The sequence below is a fragment of the Saccoglossus kowalevskii genome, chromosome 16 (assembly GCF_978046115.1).
Source record: "Saccoglossus kowalevskii chromosome 16, keSacKowa6.1, whole genome shotgun sequence".
NCBI classification, from domain to species: Eukaryota; Metazoa; Hemichordata; class Enteropneusta; family Harrimaniidae; genus Saccoglossus; species Saccoglossus kowalevskii.
Genome location: NC_140656.1, coordinates 32,292,103 through 32,307,231, shown reverse-complemented (window position 1 = coordinate 32,307,231; position 15,129 = coordinate 32,292,103). Strand labels below are relative to the sequence as shown.

The 15,129-nt window shown below is 34.0% G+C and overlaps 1 protein-coding gene across 1 annotated transcript in view; it reads left to right on the top strand.

The window, feature by feature from the left end:
* The window catches only part of LOC144346426 (uncharacterized), a 106,423-nt gene that overhangs the window by 1,127 nt on the left and 90,167 nt on the right, over positions 1 to 15,129 (top strand). Inside the window, 14 exon segments of the mRNA XM_085490995.1 lie at positions 1,806 to 1,902; positions 2,207 to 2,249; positions 2,710 to 2,897; positions 7,478 to 7,584; positions 7,850 to 7,935; positions 8,190 to 8,257; positions 8,758 to 8,888; positions 9,099 to 9,183; positions 9,704 to 10,042; positions 10,165 to 10,303; positions 11,000 to 11,210; positions 11,641 to 11,771; positions 13,945 to 14,135; positions 14,782 to 14,927. Of these exon segments, the coding sequence (XP_085347121.1) occupies positions 1,806 to 1,902; positions 2,207 to 2,249; positions 2,710 to 2,897; positions 7,478 to 7,584; positions 7,850 to 7,935; positions 8,190 to 8,257; positions 8,758 to 8,888; positions 9,099 to 9,183; positions 9,704 to 10,042; positions 10,165 to 10,303; positions 11,000 to 11,210; positions 11,641 to 11,771; positions 13,945 to 14,135; positions 14,782 to 14,927 (1,962 nt within the window).

The following is a 15,129-nucleotide window of genomic DNA, read 5'->3' as shown; positions in this document are numbered from 1 at the left end:
AAAATAAAAAATCTTCTGAAACAGCTAATACAAATGTTTGCACAAATGAGTGTAGATGAAAATATTCAAGTACAGTGGCGGCGGCACCGAAGGGTGTCCCTCGAAAAAAATGTTGCCCCCTCCCCAAGCTGAAATCCTTCGTGTATTTGTTCAAGCTCACCCAGAAAACTGTCAATAAGGTAAGGCAGCTCTGTCAACTCTACCAAGTTTATAAAGTTTAATCGTCCAAACATAAACTTAAAGTCGTTTTTGCCCTTGTGCATATTTTAATGAGATTCATTTGTACAAGTGATATTCGTCAGCACGTGAAGTCAGCACATTACTTTCTTTTGTGGTGTTGTATTTACTCACACGATATGATTTAATATGGCTGTGTAAGAAAAGATCACGTGGGCTGTGACGACATGCCATGACGATACAACTACATACAGTTTTAGAATTCATTGGAAAGTAAAGGATATATTACAAATGCAGGGTAAACCCAGGTTAAACCTCATTCTCGTGATTTTCATTTGAAGAGCGCATTGGATTGTGGGAAAATCAATGTTTATCAACACAACTGTCGCACATGCGTGACGCGACAACTACTGCCCTTTAAGTATTATATCTATTTATAATAACGTGTATCTTTTGAAGGATTGAAAATACACAACATTTATCCATTCACAGTAAATAATACTGCAGTCAATTTAAATGACATGATGATAGTTTGATTAAAAGTTTTATTAACAAATTGTGGCTATTACGTCACTTTTAGAACTCTTTTGGCATTCTCATTACATAGAGTAAACAAACTGTATATGGTGACGTGAAACTTTTTAAATCTGGCTTTTAAAAAACGATAAAAACGCTGCTTTGATTCAACATAATGTTCCATAGTATTGTTCGAACGAAATGCCAATTTATCAATAATATTTAGGCACATTTCCCAGTAAGCAATAATTCTACCCAAAAGTCTATTCAATCAACCAATGCTCCAAATACAACAAATGTGCCCTTTGTTTTATATGCAATTCTGTTGAAGACGTGTTTCTAACATAACGCTGATAATATTGATGTGAAAAATGAATGTCTTGAATATCTTAAACAATGTAAGAGAAAGGCGAGTTGTACCACATTCTTACTGATACATATTTAATGCATATACTCAGCACAGTAGTTGTACCACATTCTTACTGATACATATGTAATGCATATACTCAACACAGTAGTTGTACCACATTCTTACTGATACATATGTAATGTATATACTCAACACAATAGTTGTATCACATTCTTACTGATACATATGTAATGCATATACTCAACACAGTAGTTGTACCACATTCTTACTGATACATATGTAATGCATATACTCAACACAGTAGTTGTACCACATTCTTACTGATACATATGTAATGCATATACTCAACACAGTAGTTGTACCACATTCTTACTGATACATATGTAATGTATATACTCAACACAGTAGTTGTACCACATTCTTACTGATACATATGTAATGCATATACTCAACACAGTAGTTGTACCACATTCTTACTGATACATATGTAATGCATATACTCAACACAGTAGTTGTACCACATTCTTACTGATACATATGTAATGCATATACTCAACACAGTAGTTGTACCACATTCTTACTGATACATATGTAATGCATATACTCAACACAGTAGTTGTACCACATTCTTACTGATACATATGTAATGCATATACTCAACACAGTTATGGGTGTAATAATTGTATCAATAATACTGTTATGTTTTTCTAATAAATAACAATATATTATCATTTGTATGTAGATTGGAATTTCTTTAATTGAGCATGACGGAAATGGACAGCACTGCAGACTCCATGTCATTTCTATATTGCAGATTTTGGACCACGACACTCCGGAAGGTATGAATACTAGTAGTTTACAGAGTGTAAACTCGATTCCATTGTCTGTATAGCATTCATCTTAATGTTGCTCATTTTATATGTATTTTATTCTATTGCCACAGAGAAAAAATCAGTGTATAGTTTGCATGTAGTTTATACCATTGAAAATTAATTACGTAAATCATCATAAAGTATTAAAACTTATTTAAACAAATCATAAATCCCAAAACCATAGTAATGTTCAGTAACCTTGCCATCTGACGTGCGTTTGTCAATACTGATATGATTTTTGTAACACAATTATGTTTGTTTGTTTGTTTAGGTGAAGTTCTTCCTCATTCCAGATACTGGCACATGACAAAGTGGTAAGTGAACAAGCACAATGTTTATAATTTTACTATAAAAACAAAATCCTGTTTTATCTTTAATTTTCATTATTATAATAAACTAGCATGTCTTATTTGCCATAATCCACCGCGGTTAAATGACGATCATTTACTGTCAATCTACTGATTATTCCAATAATAATGCTTAATAACTTGTCTCCATTTTTTCAACATTCCGCTAACCTTCGAGAGCAGACAGTTTTCGTTCAGTATCCTTTGTCAGTCATTACTAGCAACATACTCTTTCTTTGATCCAAACGGTTACCGTTTATTGATTTCTCTTCACAAAAATTGTCTCCTATTCCAAGTTTTCATTTGTCATGTTTCTCCACGATGGTGTCACGGCGTTTACTGTAACCATGGTAATTGCGTTACAGTTGTTTACTATGAACCAGATGATTGCTTCTAACAAGATAATTAAAATTGTCTCCTATTCCAGGTTCTCCTTCGTCATGTCCTACCATGGTGAGGTCACGGCTGTTTACTATCCTGAGACTGAAAACATGGAAGTGTTGACATTCAAGAAGATGTTCGTAGGATTGTTTACTTCCAAGCTACATACTTCAGATGAATTGTTGAAAGCCGGTAAAGATTGGGCTTATAAAGTCAATGAAACTGGACATGAAGGTATGATTTCATCAAGACCAGTTTATTGTATGTGCTTTGTATTGTAACGTAAACTTATAACTTATGGCGTGTGTATGTTGCGATCCTGTTATACCCTAGTAAATATTCTGAATTTGTCTTGTAATTGAGAAGGATGGTACTTAGATGGTCTTGAAATGTAGGTATATTTTTTTTTACAAATTACGTACATGATAGCTGAAAGGTGTACTTTTGAAAAAGACAAACTTCGAACATATAGAAAAAAATTGTGCTTTTGACCGATGATTTTGCACTATTGCTGGCGAATTGTCGAGTGACAAGGGATCATTTTTTATTTTGCAGAATACTCATATGTATTAACTATACAATAATGTGACATGGCTCAGTTAGTCGTAATAAGAAAGATAATAGCCCGAAATGCAAAAATGAAATGACTAGATATTGCTTCCAGATAAGGGATATCTCAGTGACAACATAGACCCACCCCCAGACTCACTATACCTCCTTCCCCATTAACTTCCTTGCCGTAGATGTGAGACGACAAGATATGATTGTGTATGGGTGGATCGTCGGCAGTGCAGTATGTGTGTGGACAATGTGATAACACTTTCTGTATAAAAACGTGTTCATTGTCACCAATATCAGAAAAAAAACTGTGGGAAATACTCAGTAAAGTTAGCACATGCCTTCAGTACAAATGTTGTATTCACTCGCATTATGATTTAATATGGGTGTGGTGCGCTAAGTTAAGGAAAGTTCAGCTGGGTTTAGCACATGTAATAATGTATGTCACAATAATTAATGTTTGTGCCTGTTGTATCGTTTACTCGACAATGCCTGGTGTGTTTCACAATTTCACACCTGAATGTTTTTGTTTGTTTAAGTAGACAGTACAATGGGGGTGTTTCATAACCCCAAATACGTTTTTAAATTGAAAAATAACAAAAACGCAATAGTTCAAATTGCACCATGGGAACACCAACAACGGTTCGATCTCTGCCCTAAATGAGTGTGCCACACACTCGCTTGGGTGGAGTTGGTGTTTTGGCTGTCAATACTACTAGTCGAGGTTTCTTAGGACATGATATGGCTGATGCACATATGCCTGTGCTCAATCGGATCTGTGTATTACCAGGATAGGGTATACGACATTCATTCTAATATAGAATATATCTTGATTTAAGTATCAAAATACTATATAATAAGGTTATATAATTTGGTAATATAATGTGGTTATATAATGTTTGTTGATCACACCTGATTATATCGAAATAATTACCCGCTTACATATCCCTAAGAAATAAACAAACATGCACACTATGCAAGAAAACACAGCAAACTGAAGAATAACATCTTTTAACCAATACCTGTACGCAATGAATGTCTAAAAACCACCTTTCTTTCACAGTAGTGTTAATCTGAAACGTGTGTATAGTAAGTTATCACGCTATTCTGTGAACTAGACCTAGAACTAAGAAATTTAATTATTTCACGTTGAACACTTTCAATACTATTAATGTAGGAAGATTGCCATGGGCACCAGACGACACTACATTACTTAAATTGACTTCTAACATAACTAACATAAATTGATCGAATAGTATTTATGTCAGTAAAAACCATGGTACAAGCGCTGCAGGTACGAGTAATAAATCCCAGTTTTATTAGTCCCTTATAATGTCACGTCCGTCCGTCCGTCCGTCCGTCTGGTCATATATGTATCTCAAACATATCTGGGCCGAATACATTCAAACTTCACACTCACATCACATATCATATCATATATATGCCCATGCAATTCAAGATGGTGGACTAGCGACCATTTTAGTGCTACACAGTCATCAAAATCAAACATTTCTGCCATTCTAGAACCGAATCTCTGTAATGCATGTACAATTTGTTTTTCAAATTTGATGCGTTTCAGGGTCAGAGCCAGGAACAACGCTCTGTAAAACTGTATTTTATTGGCTAACCAAATAGTGCGTGTTCTGAAACCTGCACTATGGCTCTCCACAAATTACCATTAAATAGACGATCATGTTTTCACTTGATAACAGTTGGTATTTGCTATGAATGAGGTCATAGTGTCTTGTTATACTCAATAAACCATCAATCATAATGATGTAACAAATACATTTTTATCTTTAAAATAACTTATTGCATAGATGCTGCGTTCCAATTGCACGTGAGCAGTTGATTAGTTTAAAATTCATTTATCCATATTGTTACGATTAGACTCCAGAGTTGACTTGCTTGCAGTTTCCGATGAAAGATTCTTGAAAAATAAATATAAATTGCGTAAACGAGGAGTGAACACAAAAGTCCTGTTGGGATTTCGCGGTTTCAGGACTTTCGCCTTCACTCCTCGTTTACGCAATTTATATTTGTCAAGAGTTTTTCATCGGAATCGCAACAGACTGCAAGCAAGTCTAACTCCAGAGGCAAATTGAACAATGAATTCACAAGAAATAAATTTTGGATATGTTCTCACTGTTTTAATAAAATTGAACATGGCATCTCCATCATGTTAGTTTTTGACTCCCATGTGCGAAGCACAAAATGGGAGTCTTTGCAGTTAGTGTGTCTGTGTGTGTGTGTGTGTGTGTGTGTGTGTGTGTGTGTGTGTGTGTGTGTGTGTGTGTGTGTGTGTGTGTGTGTGTGTGTGTGTGTGTGTGTGTGTGTATGTGTGTATGTGTGTCCGACTGTTCCACTGCTATCTCAAGAACCATACATCGGTTTTTGATGAAACTTGGTGCATAGATGCTCTGGGCCAATGCGCAGATTTGATTAGGTTTTGGTAAAAATCCATGCTCGTTAATTACCTAATTTGCATGATAATTAGCTAATTTTTAGCTGTTCTATGACTGTTCCACTGATATCTAAAGAACCGCTCATTGGATTTTGATGAAACTTGGTACATAGATGCTCTGAACATATGCGCAGATTTGATTAGTTTTTGGTAAAAATCTGTGCATATTAATTACCTATTTGCATGATAATTAGCTATTTTTTAGTGGTTCCATGACTGTTCCACTGATATCTAAACAACCACCCATTGGATTTTGATGAAACTTGGTACATAGATGCTCTGAACTAATGCTAGGTTTTGATTAGTTTTTGGTAATAATCTGTGCATATTAATTACCTAATTTGCATGATAATTAGCTATTTTTTAGTGGTTCCATGACTGTTCCACTGATATCTAAACAACCACTCATTGGATTTTGATGAAACTTGGTACATAGATGCTCTGAACTAATGCTAGGTTTTGATTAGTTTTTGGTAATAATCTGTGCATATTAATTACCTAATTTGCATGATAATTAGCTATTTTTAGTGGTTCCATGACTGTTCCACTGATATCTAAACAACCACTCATTGGATTTTGATGAAACTTGGTACATAGATGCTCTGAACTAATGCTAGGTTTTGATTAGGTTTCGGTAAAAATCCATGCACGTTAATTACCTAATTTGCATGATAATTAGCTAATTTTTAGCTGTTCTATGACTGTTCCACTGATATCTAAAGAACCACTCATTGGATTTTGATGAAACTTGGTACATAGATGCTCTGAACATATGCGCAGATTTGATTAGTTTTTGGTAAAAATCTGTGCATATTAATTACCTAATTTGCATGGTAATTAGCTATTTTTTAGTGGTTCCATGACTGTTCCACTGATATCTAAACAACCACCCATTGGATTTTGATGAAACTTGGTACATAGATGCTCTGAACTAATGCTAGGTTTTGATTAGTTTTTGGTAATAATCCGTGGATACTAATTACCTAATTTGCATAATGATTAGTAAATTTTCGGTTTTTCCACTGATATCTCAGGTACTAATCATCACATATCAATGAATGTTTATACATGGATGCTGTAGGACAATAGACAGACCTGGATAATTGTGGGTTAAAATCTGTACATATTAATTACCCAATTTGCATAATTAACCAATTTTAAGCTTTCACACTGATATCTAAAGTACTAATTTCCATTTTAATGAAACTTAGTACAAAGATGCTCTAGGACAATGTACAAACCTAATTAGTTTGGGGTAAAACTCTGTTCATATTATTTCCCTAATTAGCATAATAATTCATATTTTTTGGTTCTAATCACATTTCAATTAAACTTGGTACATAGAGTTTTTTTACATTGCGCAGACCTCATTAGTTTTACAATCAAATCTGTTCATGTTAATTTTCTGATTTGCATAATTAATTTTCAGCTAAGTAATTTCAAATTATATTTAATGTGTCTCCAATACTCTCAGCACATGGGAGTTCTTTCTAAGCTTTCTTTGATTTAATCTTGGAAGTAGTGCAGATGTATATGCTTCACATTAAATTGCATTTGAATCAGTGTATTGTTCAATGAGTATCTGTATTAGCATATTTTATATAATTGTCAGGTGATAAACAAAGTTATTTTCTACCTACACTGGGCCAACAATAATGAGGAAGTGTAGTCATGCCAACAACAACAGGTATATGATGAAAGCAACAAATACAATTTCAAGCAAATTGTGTGATGACTTTACTTGAGGATGGTTCTTGAAATAAAACCATTTTTCATTACTTGTTGTCTATAGGTAAACATGAATCAACGTATACTGCCACACCTACCACTGATGGCGTTGTGTTTAGAAGACAGAAACATGGACATGTTGTTTATAATGCCAAAGCAACACATGAAAAGGTATACAGGAACAGATGCAAGATCGTTAATTAGAAGATGCACCCATCCATCAATGGCATGAGTACAACCGATTTTAGTGGGGTCTTGCCAAACACGCTCTCTATAAATCTGTCACTCAGATAGTTGGGGTGTTATCCAGAATGTTCACATTTTGTGTAAAAGAGCGATATGTCTACACATGCACATACTTTATATTGAAAGTGTTTATATAGAATGTCCACAATAGTGATCACTCAATATATTTATAGATAACTGTTTTTTACAGGAAATTCTGTACCATTCTGATATGCAGCTTCCTCATTCGATACACATTGAAGAGAACTTTTCAGCCCCACGACAATCATCTCACGGGTAACATTGTCCTTGTTTTGATTTTATGAATATTTAACGGTTTTTAAGAGTTAATTGTAGTTTCAAAATCAACATTGTTTTATTATATTTTACTAATTACGAGATATATTGGGATGAACAACACGAGTGGAAAAATGTAAATTATTTGAGAGGTACAAATTTTGATGTATGAGATATATGTTGTGCTGCACTGTTTGTAATAAATTAATCTAATTTTATAACATAATAAATTCTGTTTTCTTCCTATTTTCTAGATACGATATGTTTGCTGGAGTTCCCGGTGATAAGAAAAAGAAAGAAGGAAATGAATGTCATCAGTACGGTATGTTTTGTGTTGATTTATATGTTTTTACTAATATATTTTCTATCCGTAACTTAAGCATATATAATATTAATTAAACTATAGATTCGATGGCAGATGAATGATTATAATGAAGTATATTCATTGTTTCCCCATGAAGCAATGTGTTTTACATTTTCAACACATTCATCAAATTAACATTGTTACCCAATAGAAGCACAAGTCACATACAATGGATTGGCATTGTGTCTCTAAAGAGATTTCCCGTATTTTACTTTATGCTAATGATCAATCAGGCCTGGTTACACATCCAAAAACATGTGGACAGCACTTACAATTTGCACATGAGGTCAGAAGGAACTTTCGGAACATTCAATGTCAAAAAATGTCACTTGACATACATTTCCTATCATATAATGGGTGATAATGTTAGATTAATATAACAAAAAAGTATTTTGAACCTATGTACACCACAATCGGAGATGTGCTTTTAATTAAATTATAGTACCTATTTTTCATAGACCTACCTGAGATGGCTGGTACCTCTACCGGTACCTTACAGTATATTAGTACTAGGGCATTACGGTTGGATGTTAATGCCACGGTAACACCACCAAATAATCTAATTAGTGATTCCATCCAAATCTTTCTCGTAAGTATAGATTATTAATGTAATGTTAGTTTTAATAACATGTCGTTTTTGAGTACATAATATTCTTGGTAAACTTTTTACGAGAATTCTGGAAATTTCGGTAAATTCGTTTTTTTCAAAGAATGCAAATTTGTGAAAGAATGCTTAATTACTATAGTTTTATGGTGGGTAGTAAAATAGCTAATACTCGTCTTCTTTTTTCGTTTTTAGTATGATAAGCCTCCACTTCCTCTCGAAGATATTGAAAACCAGATAAAAGGAAATCTGTCATGTGTGTGGGAGAACATAATTATCGGTAAAATAAATAAATGTTAAGTATTTTGCTTTCATTTTCACAAATTGTACCACAGTTTCACAACGTTCATCGCGTACACGCTAGGCTTTTCTCTATATTATACAAAAGCAGAGTATGACATTATTTTCACTGTTGTCATGGTGATACATTCAGATTCACTGTCATACAAAATATGTAAAACTTACGCAACGGCACCGTATAACGAAGTAGTACTCGATTCACCGAAACGAATTGCGTCAAGCGTAATCAAAAGTCGCTACAAAATCACAAATAAAATAGTCAGACACTAGGACGGCTTGACATTGCAAAATGACGGATATGCGTAAATGTGCAATGTTGAAATGTGATTGGCTGTCATGGTCATTAAAAACAATAATTCTTTATAAAAAACACAAAGCTTTTCCCATCAGTGTGTTTTCCTGAATATTATACCGATCCTTTCTCCTTCATTACGATTTGTGTTGAGTTGATGTCTTCATGATAATATAGCAACAGTTAATATTCAATCCATGCATTTCAGAATCTGTTGAAAAGAGCACATGTTTCAACAACTTGGTGCATCTTTTACCTCGTCTTTCTGCCACCAGTCTCACCATTATTGCTGAACGTTACATCACTGATGATGTCACATCTGAGAAAGAGTTTGAATACAGGAGTATTATGATTGATGCACTTGGTGCCATTGCCACGGAAACTTCACAGTTGTTGCTAACTGAGATGATCCTGTTATCTGACAATCCCAACCCAGATTTAATCTATAGATGTTTAGTACATTTTGTTGCTCTCAAAGTACCACCACCAACAAAGTTCATCAATTTATTAGAGACTATAGCATTTAGAAATAAATTTGTGTTTCCAGGTAAGCCATCTATGTTATCAATTTCCAACCATTAAAGAGGACTTGGGGTTTCACGATACGATTGGGCGTAAATAAACTCATTACTGCATTCTAATTTTAACACATACTTGCATTGTTCCCAGATTCGATGAACACGTCGAATGTACAGCATAGAGCATTGCTAGTTGCAGGATCTGTTGCTAAAGTATTACAGCAGTCAAACCCAGAAAGAGCAAATAGGATTGTGAAACATCTTGAAGATACATTAGGCGTCCATGGTATGTCATTATAATCATATCCTTAAGTTAAAGATTGTCTTAATTATATTTATGTTATCGATAGTGTTTACCGTGTCTGACCTTTTTTCTTAAACTTACCCATATTGTAAAGCATATCAGTACAACCTCTCAATCCAATTTGTTTTACAGGTCTTGTACATATCCTATTTGAGTGGAGGTGGTGCTGTATAATACCCACCGCAGCATGGAATGTTCTTGATATATGAATTATGTTGTTTTTTCAGTAGTAAAAATGAGAGGCTGACTTTAGATTTGTGCCTTACCTGTAATTAGACAAATGTGTGTTCTTGTTGTTGGCATCGTTGTTTTCTTGAAGTCTGAATATTTTCGAGTACTTTTATTTATTTGTTTTAAAATGGCAATTTGGATAGGGTTGGATTAGAATTTGTTAAGTTTAGCCGCCAATTGAACGCCATTATTTTTCAATAAAAATATTGGTGAACATTTTGCCTATTTTCAGTAATGTGTTGGTTAATTTTGAATCTAATAACATAACATAATTTCGTTTTGGCTATAGTTCTTAATCATTAATTTTGAAAAAGTATTGCAAACATGGGGTTTGTGTTAGTCAAAATGTGTCTTTGACATTCAACAACTTAAGCATCTGACCGAGAATCTGCATGGCTATATATATACTAGGCTAGATATATGTAACTATTATAAATGCATGTTTTCTTAGACCCATCAACCATCGTCATACAAGATCCACAATGTCAGAAGAAGACTATCAAGCACATTTGCATTACAAAGCAAATCTGATTCATGCTCTTGGTAACGCTGGTTTTGACAGTTCTTACGAATATTATATATCTTATATGAACAACACTGGAAGTCCGTCATTACTCAGAAGAAGTGGTATACTCTCTGTGAGTCGCTACAATCATCAACAGGTGTGGGTCTTATAAATTATATATTATAACACTAGAAGTCATATCGCTACAATCATGATTTACAAATGTACACAATTGATCTTTATTGACTATTGCCCAATATTTGAAAATGCCTCGCATGTCAACGTTTTTTAGTCGGGTCGTTTTTTACTAAATTGCTGTCTTTTTATTTATTAAAAATGTCAAATTTAATGTTTGAATACACTATGTTACTGGTGTATGTTCTGTATTTTACGTTTTGATTCAATTTTGTCGGCAATTTTGTTTCTCGGTCTTTCGTCTGGAACCAGATATCGCACATATGTACTCACTTTTTCAAACTAATAAAAGGTCTGATATGTTAATCACGGGACTGTGATTTTAATTGTATTATATTAATTGCATTCTAAACAATTTTGTATTCCATCATGACAATTCTATTTCCCTGTAGGCTGCGAATACATTGCTGGACATGGCTATGAATGACCATGAGGAACACGTACGTTACACTGCTACTATTGAATACCATAAACATCCCCATGGATTACAGTTTGATGAACTTATGCAGGATTACGTGGCAGTGTGAGTTATATAAATCTCTACTTCATTTGAACTCCTTCAATGTAATGTATTGTGGCAACACCGGAACAGGAAATAATTAGAGCCTAATAAGTTATAAGCAATCACAAATACACAATAATATAATATGTCAGCCGTTTCGATAAGCCGGAATGCGATGTGCTAATCGTGGCAGTACTAGTGGCATTGAAAAGTCGATGTCAGGTAAGAATTTTAGAAATAGGATTGTCAATGAGCAGACCGAATACGGGAATAACATAAACGTGACGATAATAAAGAATAGACAACATAATTATGTTTACAATGTAAAAAGTAAGCATCAAAACATGTCAGTCCGAGTAATTAACTAATAATGTGGGGCCAGAAAACAAAGCGTTTATGATCAGAAATAATCGCGATTGAAAATTGGGAAATTAGGAAAACGGAACTGAAACGAGGCTGTGATCGTGAAATAGGGTATATAAAACTGGCGGTTTTAGTCATTCGTTTATCAATATCTGCTATTAGTACAAAATTGGTCGAAGTGTTTTTCTATGACATAGTAACCAATGTCATTCGGAGTATGTAACTAGTTTCGTTTCCAATGTTTGCGGTGGTGATAGGACTGATCTATATTTTGGATTCACGTAACGCGTAACGTACTGTCGAGTCGGTTATTGACATTGTATATTGTTAAATACACACCAGAGTTTTGCATCTGTTATCACTTTGATAAATATTCCTGTTCCGGTGGGACGTAGGCAGTAATAGATTTTGTCTGCTATTTCCTCTAAGTAATATATTTTCAGACATATATAGATCACTACAATCCAATCTAACATGGTTATTATAGTAATTAGGAAACCTTCTTCGCCGGCGGTGTGTTGTTTCGGCCATTGCCACACCACTACTCGTTGGCAGATGCTATAAACCTCAACGTATATTTGAGTGCGCACTGTTTTGAAATACCTGAGCCATGTCCAATGAAATCGCTCGTTATATCGTGAACCAAATATTTACGTCTACAGTAAAAGATTTTATTCCCATCCAGAGATTGATCTGACATTTTACAGTATGTTACTCGAAGATTAAAAATCAAATTAATTAGATCAATTCAATCTATTAATTTGTTTTCATATTTTCACTGTGCTACTCTAAGAAACACAGCTATGAAATACGGCCACCGTGAATGCGCGGTAATATTCGTGTGCACGGTGAAAGCAAAAATATGCTCTCAGTATATAAACATATTTTCAACCGTTACACGTTTTGAAAACATAGCAACTGTATTTATGGTAGGTCTTTATGTGTAAGAACTGTGAACTGATGAGACTTAATGAATTATAATAATGATTTTAATATTTTGCACAGACCGACCCATGCTTGAGGCGGAGGCTCCGTGTCGTACGACGACGGAACGGACACATGGAATCGACTTCGGTGCCTGCAACAAATGCACATTGTAACGGAATCAATAGTAATGGTTTACATAAATATTACAAAAATGGAAAAAAAAATAAAGTGATAGTTTTCAAAAATAACCAATGTAGTTTTTTCAGTACTAGGCCACATACCGAAGACAATCCTGGCAAGTGGGTTGAAAACCGCCAAAAATGCACCTGCGGTTGTTCACAATCGATATTAATATTAAATTAAATAGCTTAAATTGATTGAATCGTCCGTCGGATAATAGTTTCAGGACTATGAAAATATGGGTTTATTAATTAGCTCAGTTGCGTTCCAATTATTAATTAACGTTGTATACTGTTTACTGCAATTAGTTTCTTTAAATGATTGAAAAATGTTTATTGTCTTATACTGATTTCAAAGTAATAAATTTGTAAATTTTAAATAGCTAATTAGCATACTAACTATTCTCAGCTCGAATAATGATAAATGTTTTTGTGTATTTCACTGTGAAAGGCAAACCTAGTTCAAACAAGTAAAAAAAGAAAACGATTTACAAGACGATTGAAAAAAATAATAGCAATATAATCAGTCATTACAATTAATTTGCATACTTACAAATAATTATTTTCAGTTTGTATATTGTAATTTTATTTTAAACACTGTTATAATTATTATTTGAGATTCAATTAGAATAACAGACATTCAGATTTATCCTATATTTCATGTCATGATCCGTATTTCACTGTTGACAGTTCCGTATAACAAGTACCTGTTTGATAACTTACAGACATACAAACCAAACTGATATCACATATGATGAATCCAATAAACCGTTGATGAGAAGTAGACGTTCCATTTTCAAAGAATTCCACTTTGAACTCAAATTACCATCCATTGATTGGAGTAAATCAATCGGAAACGAGAAGATAGGTGCTTCTATAGGATTTCTCATGAAGAATTACCTGACCCTTGACCTCAGTAAGTTTACATTGATTTCCAATAAATAATTTCCTGACCCTTGACCTCAGTAAGTCTACACTGATTTCTCATGAAAGATTATCTGACCGTTGACCTCAGTAACTTTACACTGATTTCTCTTGAAGAATTTCCTGACCCTTAACCTCAGTAAGTTTATACTGGTTACTAATGACAAATTGCCCGAGTTTTGACCTCATAAATTTAAATTGTCTTATAACAAATTACATGAACTTATAATATTAAACGCTTGACCTCAGTATTTTTGCACCTAATACTTATTTGACCTCTGATCTCATAATATTTCTCCCATGAAAAAAATGGCTTACCTTTGAACTCCATGATAACAGGGATTTCAATTAAAAAAATCCTGTTTTCACAGTTTCACGAATCAAACTGTTTGGGGTTACTAGAAGTCGCGGTCAAAACGGAATATGGCCGCTTTATCGATGACTCAAATCGCAACGTTCTCACTCCGAAAACGTCGACATGTATCGTGCGTACTATCACAATCGCATAGCAACTTTGTAAAATATCCCACATTGTCTGGAGTACTGTGGGTGTGAATTATTCGTTTTGTGTATTTGTAGAATATTTGGATATAGATTGGTATGTTGCCTTTACTATTGCAAGTGTGTTTTATTCACAGAAAAGTTAAGCGGGACCCTTGATGTATACGTAGAAGACGGAGCCTGGGCAAGGGCACATATCGGGATTCTAGGCGTTAATGTGGAATTATTGAATGCAAAACTTTGTTTTAAAGGACACGGTTCATATTCTCTGAACATCTTACAGGTATTTCCCTTTTTACATGTTTGAAATTAGCAATATTGATAATTTCGAGTATCATTGGTATCTAATGCGATCCATGAAGCCATTCGATTCAGACAACCAATTTATGCAAACACGGATAATTTGTTTCCGTAAAACGACGAATATTTTCATTATCAGATCATTTACATAACTTTCAGGCAGTTAGTTTGTTTACATCAGATGA